This window comes from Oncorhynchus mykiss, chromosome 5 (genome assembly GCF_057628025.1).
Source record: "Oncorhynchus mykiss isolate SJ-2025 chromosome 5, ASM5762802v1, whole genome shotgun sequence".
Taxonomy (NCBI): Eukaryota; Metazoa; Chordata; class Actinopteri; order Salmoniformes; family Salmonidae; genus Oncorhynchus; species Oncorhynchus mykiss.
Window position 1 is genome coordinate 57,471,296 of NC_143026.1, and position 17,413 is coordinate 57,488,708.

The window sequence follows — 17,413 nt, forward strand, 5'->3', positions numbered from 1 at the left end:
GTATTCCAGGCCTCTTCCCAGCCTGACTTTAGATCAGTGCTTAGGGACTTAACTTTTACACGCAACCATTCACACACTAGACACACACTACTGTTCCATACCTACCTGAAACCAACCATGTTGTTCCAGACCTACCTGAAACCAACCATGTTGTTCCAGACCTACCTGAACTCAACCATATTGTTCCTGACCTACCTGAACTCAACCATGTTGTTCCAGACCTACCTGAACTCAACCATGTTGTTCCAGACCTACCTGAACTCAACCATGTTGTTCCAGACCTACCTGAATTCAACCCCATATTGTTCCAGACCTACCTGAACTCAACCATATTGTTCCAGACCTACCTGAACTCAACCCCATATTGTTCCAGACCTACCTGAACTCAACCATGTTGTTCCTGACCTACCTGAACCCAACCATGTAGTTCCAGACCTACCTGAACTCAACCCCATATTGTTCCAGACCTACCTGAACTCAACCATATTGTTCCAGACCTACCTGAACTCAACCCCATATTGTTCCAGACCTACCTGAACTCAACCATGTTGTTCCTGACCTACCTGAACCCAACCATGTAGTTCCAGACCTACCTGAACTCAACCATATTGTTCCTGACCTACCTGAACTCAACCATATTGTTCCAGACCTACCTGAACTCAACCATATTGTTCCTTATTTTCTATCGCCGAGGCAACTCATACTTTATAAACAGGACATCAAGGTAAAGCAATGAATTCTACAGGAGGGATGAATCAACGGAAGATTGGGCCCCTGGTCAAAGGTAGTACAAAGGGGAATAGGGCGCCATTTGGGACACAGACTAATTATCTCCCTTACATAATGTCCACGCCCCTGGGTTTCCAGGTGAACTCCATCCACGCGGCTCTGACTCGCTGGATGGTGAACCTGCTCCCCCAGATAGTGCCGGACCACTGTGACGACCGGGAGCGAGCCCTCCTGCCGGCGGGACCCCACACCACCGTCATCATGGAGGTTTTCCCTGGCGCCAAGAACCTCTCCCAGAAACTGAACAACTTCTCCAAATATGCCGCCATGTAAAGCTACTGAACCAGTTCCTGGAGTTGGTCAATAAGGCCTCCGCCTCCGGCACATACGTCCCGCACCCAGACTTTCTATGTACAGCATGCTAACAGGGGTCCTACCATTATCAGTGTTTTGCACTCAAGGATGTGAACGCTAAGCTCTCTCTGTGTGTGTGTGTGTGTGTGTGTGTGTGTGTGTGTGTGTGTGTGTGTGTGTGTGTGTGTGTGTGTGTGTGTGTGTGTGTGTGTGTGTGTGTGTGTGTGTGTGTGTGTGTGTGTGTGTGTGTGTGTGCGTGCGTGCGTGCGTGCGTGCGTGCGTGCGTGCGTGTTTATGCTGCTCAGAGGGAGTGTGGCGATTGGACGGAGTCCTGTCAGATCCTGTTGTCTGACGTGAAGGGCAGTTCCGTGGAGCTGTGCGTCACACTGAACTGCATCCCCCATTGCCCAGCATATGATCTCTAGTGAGCCTGTGATAATCCTTTTACTGTGGTCCCTCTCTACCTTGCAGTTAGCCACCCAAAATGAAAATACCATCCCACTAGGCACTGACGCAAATTCAGTGATTTTTTTTACATTGTATTTAGGTTAAACATTTTCATTTCACAATTGATGAATTCTTTCAAATCATCAGGAAATAATATATACTATAATTATTTTGTTGAAATGACGTGGATTCAACCAGCTTGCAACCAGTGGGGGTGTCATTTGAACATTTGAAGCATCACAGGTTTTTGGTTGATGTGATATACAGAATAATGATATCACTAGATGAACCTAGCTGCAGTGTAGCAGTGTATCCACTAGAGGCTTTTGAAGAAGATGAGGTGCAAAATGAGAGATGAGGTGCAGATCCAATTAACTGAGTTTACATGGTGACCAATTAACTGAGGGCAGTCACATGGTGACCAATTAACTGAGGGCAGTCACATGGTGACCAATTAACTGAGGGCAGTCACATGGTGACCAATTAACTGAGGGCAGTCATATGGTGACCAATTAACTGAGGGCAGTCATATGGTGACCAATTAACTGAGGGCAGTCACATGGTGACCAATTAACTGAGGGCAGTCACATGGTGACCAATTAACTGAGGGCAGTCACATGGTGACCAATTAACTGAGGGCAGTCACATGGTGACCAATTAACTGAGGTCAGTCACATGGTGACCAATTAACTGAGGTCAGTCACATGGTGACCAATTTTCCAAAGAATACTAAAAAGATTTGCAACAAAACTAACCATGTTCAGTATCTGAGAGGTGCTCAACAAATAATAATAATTATTATTATTATTAATATTAATGATTATTATTATTACTGTACTAATTCTAATAATGATTATTATTATTCATGCTAGTCATTTGCATCTTCCAGCTCTGCGGTGAGATTTCCCCTAGGTGCAGATCTAGGATCAGCTTCTCCTAACCGTAATCATTAATTGGGAAATGCTAAACTGACTCAAGGTCTAGGCCTAGGGGCAACTTCACCCTTCACTTATTTTCATTCAAAATGAATGAAGTCCAGAGCCAGAAGTACACTATACATACAAAAGTATGTGGACACCCTTCAAATTAGTGGATTCGGTTATTTCAGCCACGCCCGTTGCTGTCAGGTGCATAAAATCGAGCACACAGCCATGCAACCTCCACAGACAAACGTTGGCAGTAGAATGGCCTTACTGAAGAGCTCAGTGACTTTCAACGTGGCACCGTCATAGGATGCCACCTATTCAACAAGTCAGTTTGTCAAATTTCTGCCTGGCCTGCACAGGGTCCTGACCTCAACCTCATCGAACACCTTTGGTATGATTTGGAATGCCGACTGCAAGCCAGGCCTAATCGCCCAACATCTAGTGGAAAGCCTCCCCCGAAGAGTTGAGGCTGTTGCGGCAGCAAAGGGGGGACCAACTCAGCATTAATACCCATGATTTTGGAATGAGATGTTCAATGAGCAGGCGTCCACATACTTTTGGTCATGTAGTGTCTTGTTAAATAAAGGTTAAATAAAATGTAAAAAAAAAATATAAAAGTGTAGGTTGTGGATCATCGACTGCAGTTTTGGAATTTGTCTGCAATACCTATTGTTGACCAGCAGGTGGAGGCGGAGGACCCATGGAGTGCTCACTAGCCAGCTCTATTATCAAGCTGATAGGCCATGATGGTAACATCATTGAGCAAACCCTCGGGGCAGGATACTATTCAGCTGGATGGGGTCCTGTGTGCCTTGTTTCATTGTGAAAACATTGATGTAGCAAGACATGCATTCCGTCCAAATCTTCTTTGTTTGGCCTCTGGCAGACTGGAGTCATGGTGGCTCATCCACACACAGCAGAGCCTTTGATGCCCTGGCTACAGTGGGGATTCTGCAGCACAAGTTACTGTAAGTTATTGGTCTTTATTGAGGGCTCACACTCCCTCAGCACTCTGTATCTCCCATCGAAGGATTATTACTGGAGTATTACATTAAAAACACACACACACATTTGGTTGTCTCTTGTAAAGTGCTTCACTTGCACTCGTAATAGTTTTTCACAAAAGCCTTTTCCGCAACTATAATGTACACAACTGTATACTTAATTGTGTTCGTCAGTTGTGTGTGTGTGTCAGTGGGGTTGAGGCCCAGGCCCAGAGTGCAGAGGAGCGGGCCCTAAAGCCAGAGGAGGCCCTCCAGGCGGCGCTGGAGAAGATCCAGGATCTGTAGAGACTGCTACAGGGCAGGCCCTGCCTGGAGGCCAAAGGTAGGTCAACACCGAGACACACCTCAGTGCTAGGTCAATACCATAGGATTGTAGGATCTTAATTTGAGCTAGTTCGCTAACAGGGGGCAAATAATCCTGCAGCAACAGGAAATGTGGATTATTATGTGGATTATAATTACTGGACATTTTTGTAGGGTTGATACATTTGACACAAGGGGAAATTATGTCTTGAATTTCAACGTGGAAATGACAAACTTCAGCCTTTTTAAACCTCAAATACACTACACGTTTTAAATCTCCTGCTTTGCAGGAAGGTTCTCCTGCAGCAGGCTGATCAAATTAAGATCCTACATCTGTAGGTCAACACTGTTGGATTTGGGATTTGGACACTCATCTATACAATTTGCATTGCAGTGAGCAAGAAGTCTGTGGCAGTGTTTTTTTTAAGTCAAATGTGTCCACCCCTGAACCCAAAACAGTGAGTCAGAGGCCTGAGACTAGCCCCAAACACACCAAGCCCAAGAAACACTGAACCTTGAAAACAGTACAGTAGTTTTAGAGGTAATGGGAACTCGGCTCCCCTGTATTTGACAAATGAATGCACAGTGAAGTCTGGGGAGCACATGTCTGGGCATTCAACAGTATTTAATCATTTGTATTTTTTGTTGTTGTTCTGTCATTTGCATGCTATTTGTTAAGCAATCATGTCCTACAGGCTTGCTGGTAAGAATTTGTCACAATTTGTTCTTAACTGACTTGCCAAGTTAAAGGTTGAAAAAGAATACAAACATTTAAATGGTGTGAAACATGCTGTATGGTTCCTTTTTTTAAACAATATTATTATCATTATTATTGATTTATTATGGACCCTATTTACCCTCACACTGTCTAAATTTAGGTGGAGTGTGTCATCAGTTTATTGTATAAATGATACAATAAAAACACTCATCTCTATACTGACTAACATTACTTTACAGAGGAAAAAACTAAACAATCACAGAATAAGATTTACACACTTCTTCAATCTGATATGAGGGGTGCATATCAATAATCTCAAGTGGCCTCCTCTGCTTCCTTCACTTCATCAGCACTGATAGGAAAGAACTGGAGTGGCAGAATCAGGTTCCCTGGTACCCACCACACAGCTCTTTAGACCAGTGCAGCCACTTCAGACAATTGAGAGGCACCCGAATTAAGATGCTTCCCTTTCTCTCTGTCTACTACATCATCGGCGAGTCAGTCTTCCGCTCCTCTTTGGTTTCTCCCCCTTTTGGGATGGGACTGGCTGGAGCCAGGTTTGGAGCTGGGGCGGGTAAGGTTAAGGGTGAGGGGTCACAGGGCAGGGTGAGGAGGTCCGAGGGGAGGGTGAGGACCAGTGCTGGGCGTTCGGTGCGGAGGGTGTGTAGCAGCTGGAGGAGACGGAGGTGGATGGCGGCCGGGGAACCAGAGAGGGAGTCCAGAGATGCCTTCAGAGCCTCGCAGGCTGCCCTCTCTCCCTCTGCTGCAATCACCTACAGAACAGGGAGGAGGGGAGCCTAGGGTTAGAGGTCAAGGGTCCCAAGTTGGCAACGCTTGTTGTTTCGCTTTTGCTGTTTATCCTACCTCCCTTCTGACATGCGTTCCTGCCAACGCACACGCACACACATATATGTGTGTGTGTGTGTGTGTGTGTGTGTGTAGGCTTGAATGGGTTAAATACAGAAGACACATTTCAGTTGAATACATTCAGTTGTACAACTGACTAGATATCCCCCCTTTCCCATTGTACACATACACACCAAAAAAACTGATGACATACCTTGATTTGGGCTTGTCTCTTAGCCTCAGCCTCTGCCGCTAGACTTTGCTGCAGCTCAATGGGGAGAGAAAGATCCTCTCTGAAATGAACACAGTGAAAAGCACACACACACGTCAGCAGGTGAAGACACAAGTTGACCATTCCAACATGTACCGTGTTCTTTAAACATTCGCTTACGACACTCGTTGCCTCGTCTTGTTTCGGAAATGTTACAAATGCCTGTATGTAAATGAGCCACCGATGAAAGTCTTACATTTCTGCTCTCTCCACCTTGATCCCCCACTGACAAGCTACAGAATCGATAGCCACCTGTAGATTGAGATGTAAAGAGCAGAATGATTCATACTCCACCATCCATTCACTCACAAAAATTCCTGGACAATCCATGTGATTTTACGCCGCTCAATACCAAATTCCACAAATAACCATTGTCAATATCAAATATCAATATCCCACCTGGGTTCAAATAATATTGGAAATCATTTAAAATACTTTGTCTGTGCTTGATTGAGCTTGCCTGACTTAATGGAACAATTAGATAGTCCAAACCCTACCCATTTGGCATTCTAGGTTAGAGCAAAGACAAATTCAAATAGCATTTGAACCCAGATCTTGTCAATATACAGACCATTACAAAGACTGTACAACAGGTTAGGTACCTGGATCTCCTGGGCGATTCTCTTCCTGTCCAGCAGGATGTGGGTGAAGTTGTGGTGGGCAAGAACATCTCTGTCTGCCACCTGTACCAGGGCCTGCAGCACGGCACTCACACCCGACAGGGCCGTGCTGCACAGAGCCACATTCTCTATACGGTAGTAACACACCGCGCTCAGCTCCGTGCTCACCAGATCCTTGGTCACCACCTGGACACACACGCACGCATGCACGCACGCACGCACGCACACACGCACACACACACACACACACACACACACACACACACACACACACACACACACACACACACACACACACACACACACACACACACACACACACACACACAGGAAGAAATACACACATTGCAGCAGTAAAAGATTCATGCTCAGAGGAATTTTGGGGGGAATATTTGATGTAGATTGTAGTTTTTTCTGTAGGCTGTCAGAGGAGTTACCTTACCGTGTGAGCTGGGACCTTGAGCATTTTTAGACGGATGTCCACTTTCTGGAAAACATCGAGTAGTGGGAGGTAGAAAAGTAGACCTTGGTCCCGAATGGACATACAGTAGAGAGAGATTGGAGGATATTTTTTTACACACGGTGTCATGGACACGCACAGTTTGATAAGCATGTGGGCTACAGGGCTTGTTCACAGGACTTGCGCTGTGTAAAATGTTACTAATTGCCTTTTCAAATCCATTTCAGAAATTCTGAGATTGTTTGATGCATGCCTCGTACCTAGCCCAAGACAATTCTTTCATGTTTGAAAAAACGTGCCAGACGTGACATTTTCCTGTCATACCATTTTATGAGTAACCCCCTATGTGTGTCCCTAAGACAATCCCATTACGCTTTAAACACTATGAATGACTCATCGAACGAGTCCTCAAGTAATACAATAACAAGCACAAACCTGGTCCCCTGGGTCTCCCTCGCAGTAGGTGACCCAGTCTGAAGATCACAGCTCTTTCATGCTCCCTCACAACCTGTCAGTCAACATAGTGACGAGCTGTCAATCAAGACTTTGCCATAACGGAATAACACACAGACAGACAGCCCACTGTGTCGTTCAATGAAACATAACAGATCACACATTTTCACTCCAAAGTTGATACTATTCTTACCAAAAAAAATGGGGGTGCTGAATCCTTGTAAATGTCGTCATTCACCAGATACTGTGCCTTCATTCTACACTATAGAAATCTACCATTTGGTGAGTGATGTCCAACTCTGCAATATTGCTTGAACATTTTTTACACAGTCATCATCACGTTGTTATACTGTGTCATGTGAGTGGCAGGTAGCCTAGCGATTAAGAGAGTTGGGCCAGTAACCAAAAGGTCACTGGTTCGAATCCCTGAACCATTCTGCCCTTGATCAAGGCAGTTAACCCTCAACAACAACTGCTCCCCAGGCACCGATGACATGGATGTCAATTAAGGCAGCCCCCCGCACCTCTCTGATTCAGAGGGGTTGGGTTAAATGCTGAAAACAAATTCAGTTGTGCAACTGACTAGGCATCCCCTTTCGTTCTGTGTTGTCTATGTAATGGAGGTAGAACGTCCTTACCTTCACACAGAACCAGATGGAGATGGGAAAGAACAGAATGACCAGGGTTAGAGCCAACACCATGAGTAGCCACTCACACACTCCAAGACTCCTCGGCTTCACGCCTGGTGATGACAAATATCAAAGATATCATCATTTAAAATCAAAGACCAGGTCCCATATTCAAAAGAGTCTCAGAGTAGGAGAGCCCCCCCCCCCCCTCTCTCTTATTCATTATGACTGAAAAGGTAAAACTGTTCCTAGACCCGTATTCCTACTCTACGATGCTTTGCGAATAGGGGTCTAAATATTGATGTTTAGAAACATGTTTTACCTTCCTCCTGCCATTCACTCTCTAGTAGCGCCATGAACTCCTCATTCTCCTCTCCCCTCTCTTTCTCTCTCACATTATCCACATCCACAACAGTAGACGTGGACTTGACTGGCCTGTCTATCTCTTTATCCGCCTCTCCGTTGGTCTCTGCCTCCCGGGTATCCCTTTTTGGCCCCTCTCTCTTCTCATGTTCCTCAGGGAGCCTCACTGTCTTGGTGCCCTTGTGATGGCGGCCCCTGGAAGTCGGAGACCTAGAATGTTCTCTTTTAGCCACCCTCCCTGCTCGCGGAGTGCGGCGAGGGGAAGCTGACTCCGGACGTTTCTCCATCCCTCTTGGAATCTCTGTGATGAGAAGAAGCATCCAACCCAAAGCTAGTGGTGGTTTCAACTGCCCTTCTCTTCCTCAGCCGCTGTCTTTTGCTGTTTATCCTTCCTCCCTACTGGCGCCGGCTCTCGCATGCACACACACACACACACACACACACACACACACACACACACACACAGTGTAGGCCTATAACTTGAAACCCTATTAACATGACATAGATAGAAAAACTGTCATCTTTTGGAAAGGCATTTGAAATATAAGTTGTCGTTTTTGTCCTGTTGACATCATAGCCAGTAATGTGAGATGAATATGTGAGGATTGTCATTGGAAATAAGACAACCTTGTAGATCTGTGTGCTTGGGGAGTCACTGTTGGGAATGTGCAGACTCAGATGTTTGTCTCTTTTCCAAAAAGCTGATCAGTCAGTTTCCCCATATTTTTCTGTACAGGAAAGACACACATCCTCCCAGACACAATTTAATTAGACTGTAAATGAACCATTTGACCTACATTTTCCTTGCTGCAGTTTTTCTCATAAGGGCTGGCTAGGCCTGCAAGAAACAAAGTATTTCAGTTGATTAGACATTATTAGATATAATTAGAAGATGACTGAATAGTCTGCATTTCAGATGTTTATTAAATTATTATTAAATACTATTTATTATTATTGCAAAAGCTTTTAAGGAATCTCACACCATTTTATGGGTTTGTATTAATTGTTGTATTATAATAATTTTATAAATTTTCGTATCAATTGTTGTAATTGTGTGTAATCACTTTTGATCACTTCCAGTAACTTCCCTGGCCAGAAGAGGGTCCATTAAGCAATAAGGCACGAGGGGTTGTGGTATAATTAGAACAGTAAATATAAATGTCTTGTCATATCCATGGTTTACGGTCTGATATATCACGGATTTCAGCCAGTCAGCATTCAGGGCTCGAACCACCCAGTTTATAATCAATTCACAGACAAAGATGCGTATTCTGTCGCCATGCTTGCGCGTGCAGTGGCTGTCTTTTACGAGAAAATGGGTCTGACTGAAGTGTGTAAAAGCCATTCTCTTTTTCTTTCTGTTGCATAGTTTTTGAACAAAACATGCTTTGAGACTAGTAATTGGATGTGAACAAGCCAAATGGGTTTTGAAGACAAAATAAATAGGTGCCTAAGCAGCTAGCTATCTTAACAACTGTATGACTTGTGCAACGATTAGCTTCGCCTCAGACGAATGTAGCTAGCTCCTGTCAGAGATTTTGGATATAATGGTGAGAGACCTATGTCTCCACCCTAACACTGGGATTTGTTGTCCACAGAGCGGGAACGGCGGGCTATTAAGCTCTCGCCTATTCCTCTCTCTGGATTGGTGGATACATCTCGTTATTTGAATATTTTTTTGGAATATTTGATTAGGGTTGTTGACGTCAACCGCCTACATTTAATGGAGAGAGGTGCTATGCTGCTGCTATAGTTCATTTCTTTGAAATGACCTGGAAACAACGTTGATTCAACCAGTGTGTGCCCAGTGGGTTGTTCAGATGCATTATTCCGTTTTTTTCTCTAAGTCAAATTGCACCTGTTGTAGGCCTAATTAGGTACAGTTCGAGCCATATATTTAGATGGCTCTGGGTCCAATGGTGGACAGTGGGGGTGGATTCTTTGCACATTTCCAAGTGTCATTGTTGAGAAAATGCATTGGTTACTTTTAAATGGGACACCCCACTCCCCACTTATTTACTCTCATACCCTCCTCTCTCTCTCTCTCCCTCCCCCGCTCTCTGTCCGACAGTTGACAGAATGACCCAGGAGCAGCTGCTCTCGTGCCTAAAGAATGATGTGCGCTCCCTGCTCATCTCAGCCAAGCAGGGCCTGACCCCAGATCAGCTGAGTCGGGACTACGTCAACATTCTGGGCCACCCTGTTCCCCTGAGGACCCTTGGCTTCCGCAAAGTGCTGGACCTGATCCGGGAGATGCCTGACGTGGTGTACATTGACTGTCTGGGAGATTGAAACTTGGTGTTGAAGGATGAGTAATACTGAGCAGGAGTCCCATCTTTGGCTTATAATTATAATGTTATAATGTTTTGGCACATATCATGTGATTGTTTTCATGTTTATGGAGTTAACATTTTTGGTTCTTCCTTGAGTGTAGTATGCAGTATGAGGAGTCTGAGAAGCTGAGCACAGAGATCGTTGTACAACACAGATGTCAATTCCGTTCCGTTCCCTTCTAAACTCAGCAGACCAACCTATCTCTCTCTCCCCATTCTGCAGTGGTGGCGGACGACCCCACCAGAGGCATCGTGGAGTTGGTGGCCAGCCAGCACAACGCCAACAAGGCCCTGGCGTGTTGGTGTGGGCTTCTTCTCCCCATGCTACCAGCAGCACAGCCCCATGATCCTGCCCTGGCTCGGCCACACTCCCCCGGCCCTGCCTGCCCAACTCCGCCAGCTGCTCTCCCAAGGGGCCGTGGGCCTGTCTGAGCTGGAGACCGCCTTTGCCCTCCGCTATGACTTCCCTTTACGTGTTACCAACTACGGCTTCTACTCCACCGCCGAGATGCTGGCAGCGGCCAACGGCCTGGTGGCGGTCACACAGAGCCAGATGGGCTCCCTGCTGTCCCTCAGGCGGGTGGAGGTGGCGCCACTGATGAGGACCGGACCAAAAAAACGACTCTTCTCACCGAAGTAGACATTCCCAACGGTTCCAGTAGTAAGGCCGATGACAGACAAACAGACAAACTCAGGTTGGTTGGCAGATTGTAGAATTGAATTGATTGAATTTCTACTCAAGTACACTGCGCATTGCATGTATCCATTCAAAGCATCCTGCAAAGCACATGCCCATCAAACGCACCCGTGGCGAACACTTTGCGACTACCTCTGAAGTGTTTTGGTTCACAATTTCATCAGGCTATTTTCAGTAAAATGTCGAGTGTAATATTGAATGGTAGAGTCGGAGTAGTCTCTTCATCATAGGTGCATTATATTCAAACTAGTCATCTCTCCCTTGTCATGACGGAAATGTTTTTCTGTATTGACCTGTCCGTGTATGAAATCCAGTCCCGGTAGAAAACCCCACCATAGTGTCCAGTACTCAGAATCATGTGGCACCACTCCCCGAGGCTGCAATCCCTGACGGCATAGAGAGGCACCAGGGCTCAGAGCCAATGGAGCCAATCTGAGCCTGAGCCCAGCCAGAACAGACAACCGTTTCAGAAGCGTGTCATCAGGATGTGTGTGCTGCTGCCTTTACCTCTGTGATGTGTTTTCAACAACGTATAAATAGTTTCCCCCTTTGAGCTTGTTTTTGATTGTGTGCAAAGCACTCCAATGTAACATTCAGGTCTATAACATAGACAAAACATACAAATGCTGTAATTGGTGTCTGTGTTTACGAAGCTTTGGAGAGCAAATTATGTCACGATTTTTAGAGACGCGAATCGAAAGAACTTCTGAATAGCTGTAGGAAAGAATGGTAACAAATGTAATGTAGCCCCTCCCTCTTGTCATGTATTGCCTGCTTTGATTGGCCTGTGCAGGTGGAGGAGGAGCTTAGGCAGCGTATTCTGGAGAATGGGCTTGCGGGCACGGTCAGTCCACGACTGAAGCCCAAGCTCCACCAGGTCAGTCCACTCAGTCTCCAACCTCACCCAAGAGCCAAGTCTATCATTCAGAAAGACTAAGACTTTCTAACACATGGAGATCCCCCTATAGGTTGTAGCTCAAAACAGCGAGTGAATATCCAGCCATGATCTCCCTGCAGAATACAAGGTCATGAAGGATTTACGTTCCATGTCCCCTGTTTCCTTTTACACAGACAAATAATCACTTTCCCGTGCGAATGCCTGCATCCTAACGAATGGCTAATAAATAATCCTAATCATTGAGCGTCTTTCAAATTGCAAAGTAGCTCTTCTTTCAGATTGTGCCGCAATCGCTGTCCATTTCCCTGTTGCTCTGACCTTTTTCGACCCTCGGTTGACCCTCAGGGGAGTTTAGGAAGGAGCTGCCAGTGGTCCAGAGCGGCTTCCTGAGCTTCCGTGGGCGCCCCAAGCGACACACTTTACCCCGTGGACAGTGGCGGGCGACGAGGGCAACCACTGGATGATGGTCATGAACATCCATCATGCCCATCCATCATGCCCCTGGGCGAAGGCTTCTGGGCGAAGGCGTGTTCGACGAGGGGATGGAAATAGAGGACGAAGACCCCACCCTGGAGCCTTGCCCCGACGCCACCACCAGCACCACTCCCCACCACGCCATCATCCAACCCCAGCCTAAGAGCTCCCCTTCCCACTCACACGCGGTACAGAACAACTCGTCTCTCTCTCAAGCACACACACACACACACACACACACACACACACACACACACACACACACACACACACACACACACACACACACACACACACACAGACTGACACACACACAAACACACAGACAACTCTCCATCTATCCCCCTCTCTCTCAATAACTATAGCATTCTCTCCTCCTCTTCCTCCAACACTGTCCACATAACAGTCCTTATCAGAGTAGAGGAGGCTCAGGCAGAGCAGCCCCAGAGATGGTAGCAGCGGCCCCGCTCCAGCTTTAGCTCTCCAGCTCCTCCCTAAGTGAATTACTGCCACACTCCCTCCCCACCCACAGAGAGAGAGAGAGGGGGGGGGGGGAGAAGGAGGGAGAGCATCATCCTCCCCTTATGGACACTGTACTGTGTAGAGGTCTGGGGCTTGGCTGGAGGCTGGTTATTAACAGACATGGGTTTTGTTGTCATGCATTTAAGTTTGCAGTGTTTCAAGTGCATGTCAACCGTGAAGTATTTTGTCTGTAATTACTTTTTTGTTTTGTGTCGGACCCCAGTAAGACAAGCGGTTTGCCATGGGCATCAGCCAATGGGAATCCTTATCAATTAAAATATTTGGAGGCGTTTTCAGCTTTAGATCTATTTTGATTTTCACAATTGTTCGAAAAAAAAAATTGCCCTCTAGTGGCCTCATTGGTGGAATATTATTCATATCTTTCCTAATTGATACACGTTTTTTTTTTTTTTTTAAAGCCAAAAAATCTGCCGTTTCTATGTCAAACGGTTTTGCTATATTTCAGTCTTCTGGGATGTATATAAAGTGTAATGCTGGGAGGTAAACTCAGTATTTAATACGTTTCAACTATTATCTGACATGGTACAGGTGTCTTTTTTCTTTTAAGTGCATGAGCAAGTGTGTGAGGTGTATATTTTTGTTGAAGACTACCAAGAATTTGGTTAAGACTACCATGAAACACTCCGTGTGACCCTGATTTAGCCCACTGCAGTTAAAATATATTAAAAGTCCACAGTCTCATGATGTGCAGGGAGAGAATGATTGTATTTGTCAAAAATGATGTGACATAAATTAGCGGCCCTGTTGGAATTTGTCCTTCCTTCCTCCTTTCCAAAAAGTGATCACCTTCTTACACAGCGGGGAAAGCCTGATAATGGTATACTTGCCTATACCTATCCCAATGGGTTATATCAGTCACTTTGTCAAAGAAAGGAGGGAACAAGGATTTGCATATAAAGTGCAGTAGTTGAGTAATCCATATTTTTAGACCTCTAACCTTGTGGGCGGGAAAAAAGCCAAACAATTGGAGGAGCTGCCTGACCTCCCGGCAGGTATGACCTTTCACCCCCCCCCCCAGACAAACAGACCCGGAACCAGGCTAATGTATAATGCTACTGGGGTTAAAAAAGGAATTGTCGAATGTTTTGTGGTCGTGTTTCTCCAGGGGGGCCAGAAGGCAATCCCGTTTGCAGCTCTGCAGAGTAAGAACCCATTGCTGTGCTGTAGTGACTGGAACCAGGGCTGGACACCCAACCCCACCACCACCTCCACCCCAGAGGTGGTACATCCCAAATCAAACCTGGGTAACCATGGAGACACCGCTAAGGTAAGGACAGAGGCCAGACGTTTTGGTTGCCAGAATGTACAATTTAAAAAATTTGTTGCCAGATTGAAAAGTGACATTTTTTATGTATTTTTGTTTACATGGGAATAAAACCTGACCTAAAACATAACTAAATTACCAAAGTCCCTACTAGAATTTACTATATTCTACCTGAGGTCCAGTTGTTTGAGTCGTCATCTGGCAACTTGCCTTTTGCTCACACTAAGCAGCTGGTTAGAACTAATTTCATTGGAAAGCAATTGCAGAATGCAGTCTCACCTCCTGTTGTCGTGTTGTTTGTCACGCATTAGACCTCTGCCCCTGCACATCCTCCCAGAAATCCCCGAGGCAACACACACTTAATTGTTTGTTAATTGGAAGAACAATTCCTCTCCCACCGATGTTCTCATTAAGTGAACTCATTAACCAAAAGACTGGAATGAAATAAGCTTGTTTGTGCCAAATCCCTGTGAGAGGAACAAAACAAAACATAAATAGGCATTGAGATTAGCTTTTCATTTTCATTTCCATTCATTGGCTTTTGTTTTGTTTTCACATTCTTCTAAAGGTACTCTCAATACTGTATGTTGTGTAATTACATTGTTAGTGCCTGAGATATGGATTCGGGTTAGCCAGTTCCGTTCCGATGATTTGGCGCTTTTCAAAGTCCCAGTTAATGCATGAATAAACATTCCTACCCTTTCTCTCCCTCAGACATTTCATCCGCCCCCTCCTCCACCTGGTGCAGGTCCTAGTGGGTTGAAGCAGCCATGTATATGGTGGAAGTAAAGTGACCCCTGTGTCCCTCATGACCCCCAAATTGAAAATACCGAGCCTCCAAAAACCCTGGACTGATGCAGACCCAGAGTGCTCCATACGGTACACTTAACATATCACACACACACACACACGCAGTAAACTAACCATTATACACACACACACACACACACATGCAGTGAACTAACCATTGCATACACACACACGATGCAGTAACCATTTAACATGCTCCCACCCCCGCACACACACACGCAACACACAGGGGTTAGCCTGAGCGCTAATGATGCTAGAAAAATGCAATGAAATTAGCCTGTGCCATTGACGCAAGCAGAGCATATTGATTTCGATCCTGCATCCCCACTAGCGGATGGCCCTGCACTGAGAAACTGACACCGATTCAATTAGACCTGTTACCATAGCTATTTGACCCAATTGTGTTTCCTAATTGCATTAGGCTTGATATTGATACACTGTTACAGTGCAGTGCTTTCGATTGAGCTGTGAACAAAAGACCCGAACAGGCCATGAAGTACAACGAGCACGCTGAGCTTCACACAGAACGTGCCATCGTTCAGCAGCAGTGTTACTTCTATGTCTAGCTGTCATATGAATTTTGGGACACGTCTTATCTTGAGATGCTTAAGCAAAGCATGCATACCTCTGACTTTCACGGGAAATCGTGCATTGAAATATAATTAGCATAATGCAAACATACCGATCAAAATGTTTACGATAGAGACATGTTTTTTTACATGTTTTGTCAGACCATGAGACATCCCAAAAAAACATCTGTAGCATCCAAACAGTTTTTGACTGTTTTTCCATGTATTAAACTGTTATTCAATGTGTTTCTATGGGGTAATAGCAGTAAAGCCAAATTCATCAAATAATTGTTTATATATATGTTATATTATATTATATTGCTAAATGATATATAGCTAAATGATATATACTGTAGCTAAATGATCCTTGGTATGACCATCTTAAAACAATTGCATATGTTTTCGCTAACACTATGAGGAATGTGTGCACAGTCGATCGCTCCTTCCTCGATATCTAAAATAATCAGAAAGCTTGTTTTGTGGAATTTTGTTTTGTAGAATCTTTATTTGACCTTTTGGTCTACTGTGTTCCCTCTTTCCATTGTCAGGTTCAAACTGGTTGTAAAATGCTTATTAAATGTGACCCAGGTGCTGGCCAACCAAATATGGCCACACATTGGGGTAAAATCACACACAAATGACAGAAAACCTTTTGAAATAGAGGAAGTACCGTGGACAGCAACCTGTCGCATAGACCATACCTTGTTGTTTACAATTTCAAAAACTTTTCTCCTGTTTGTGCCAAATGATGTAGACCCAAAGTACTCAACATAAGCGTGAAGAGGTGGTCAGGATGTAAAAAGGAAGAGTCACACACTGTGATCTCACTGGCTCCCCTGCCCTCAGGCCAAGGCTGACTTCACCCTGAGCGTCCATCACGTCTGACAGAACTACTAACTCCCCAACCATGACCCACTGATTCATCCCTTTACTCACTCGTTCCCCTCTTTTATTTATGCTCTCTCCGGTCTTCCTGCACTCTGAGGCGCATCACTTCCAATAATGCATTACAGCGGGCCTACACCGTGGCGAGGTGTACTCAGGGAGAGGGTGAATCATCCTGGAATAATTACGGGAAAACAATAAATAAAACAACAGGTGGTGGAGCGCCAAAACTCTCGTCCGCATCAAGCCGTGAGTGAGCCAAGTTGACGACGTGTTTCCACTATGACTAAACTACTCTCTGCCTCATCAGGAACCACCACCCGCTCACTCCTCTGCACCGCTGCATCTAAAAATGTTCCCCCTGTCAAAACGATCACTGTCAGAGGACACGGGGGAAATGATCCAAACAGCATGTCTTCTTCTACCGAGGTGCTGCCCCTGCCACGACCTCTTCCGTCCTCCATTTTGGAATCAACGGCGAGGCATTGGAATCCATTAGCCTCTTAAAACGGTTCCTTCATGTACACTTATCCAGAGCGACTTACAGTAGAGAGTGCATACATTTTCTTTGACTTTTTCGTACTGGTCCCCTATGGGAATCGAACCCACAATCCTGGCATGGCAAGCGCCATGCTCTACCAACTGAGTGTTAATGAGCCCTGCTCCAGCGGTCCCGGAAGAGACCTGGTCATTTAGAAGGCCTTAGCAGGTAGAACGTAGGCTGCCTTCAGGATTATGCCCCATTGCAGCTCAAAGGGTGGTGGAATACACAGAAACAAGATTAGCCCTTGAAACGTGCAGCAATATGCCCAGACTA

The 17,413-nt window shown here is 45.4% G+C and overlaps 1 protein-coding gene and 1 pseudogene across 1 annotated transcript; one reads left to right on the forward strand and one right to left on the reverse strand.

Moving 5' to 3' along the window:
• Window positions 1-4,369: 4,369 nt before the first annotated feature.
• On the reverse strand, window positions 4,370-8,549 carry nphs2 (NPHS2 stomatin family member, podocin). The gene is made up of 8 exons (XM_021603403.3): window positions 8,083-8,549; window positions 7,770-7,873; window positions 7,114-7,186; window positions 6,661-6,743; window positions 6,201-6,404; window positions 5,795-5,850; window positions 5,542-5,620; window positions 4,370-5,254 (listed from the first exon to the last, which is right to left on the reverse strand). Exons 1-8 carry the CDS (start codon window positions 8,441-8,443, stop codon window positions 4,964-4,966), a joined length of 1,251 nt encoding a protein of 416 aa, XP_021459078.3. The 5' UTR covers window positions 8,444-8,549; the 3' UTR covers window positions 4,370-4,963.
• Window positions 8,550-10,202: 1,653 nt separating this feature from the next.
• LOC149983521 (tudor domain-containing protein 5-like) lies at window positions 10,203-12,515 on the forward strand (annotated as a pseudogene).
• The last annotated feature ends 4,898 nt before the right edge of the window (window positions 12,516-17,413 follow it).

Coding starts and splice junctions, on each gene's coding strand:
- nphs2 (XM_021603403.3), bottom strand. CDS start 8,443: ATGCTTCTTCTCATCACAGAGATTCCAAGAGGGATGGAGAAACGTCCG. Junction 6,405..6,660: donor TCAAGGTCCCAGCTCACACG/GTAAGGTAACTC, acceptor GTGTGTGTCCAG/GTGGTGACCAAGGATCTGGT. Junction 5,621..5,794: donor AAGGTGGAGAGAGCAGAAAT/GTAAGACTTTCA, acceptor TGTTCATTTCAG/AGAGGATCTTTCTCTCCCCA.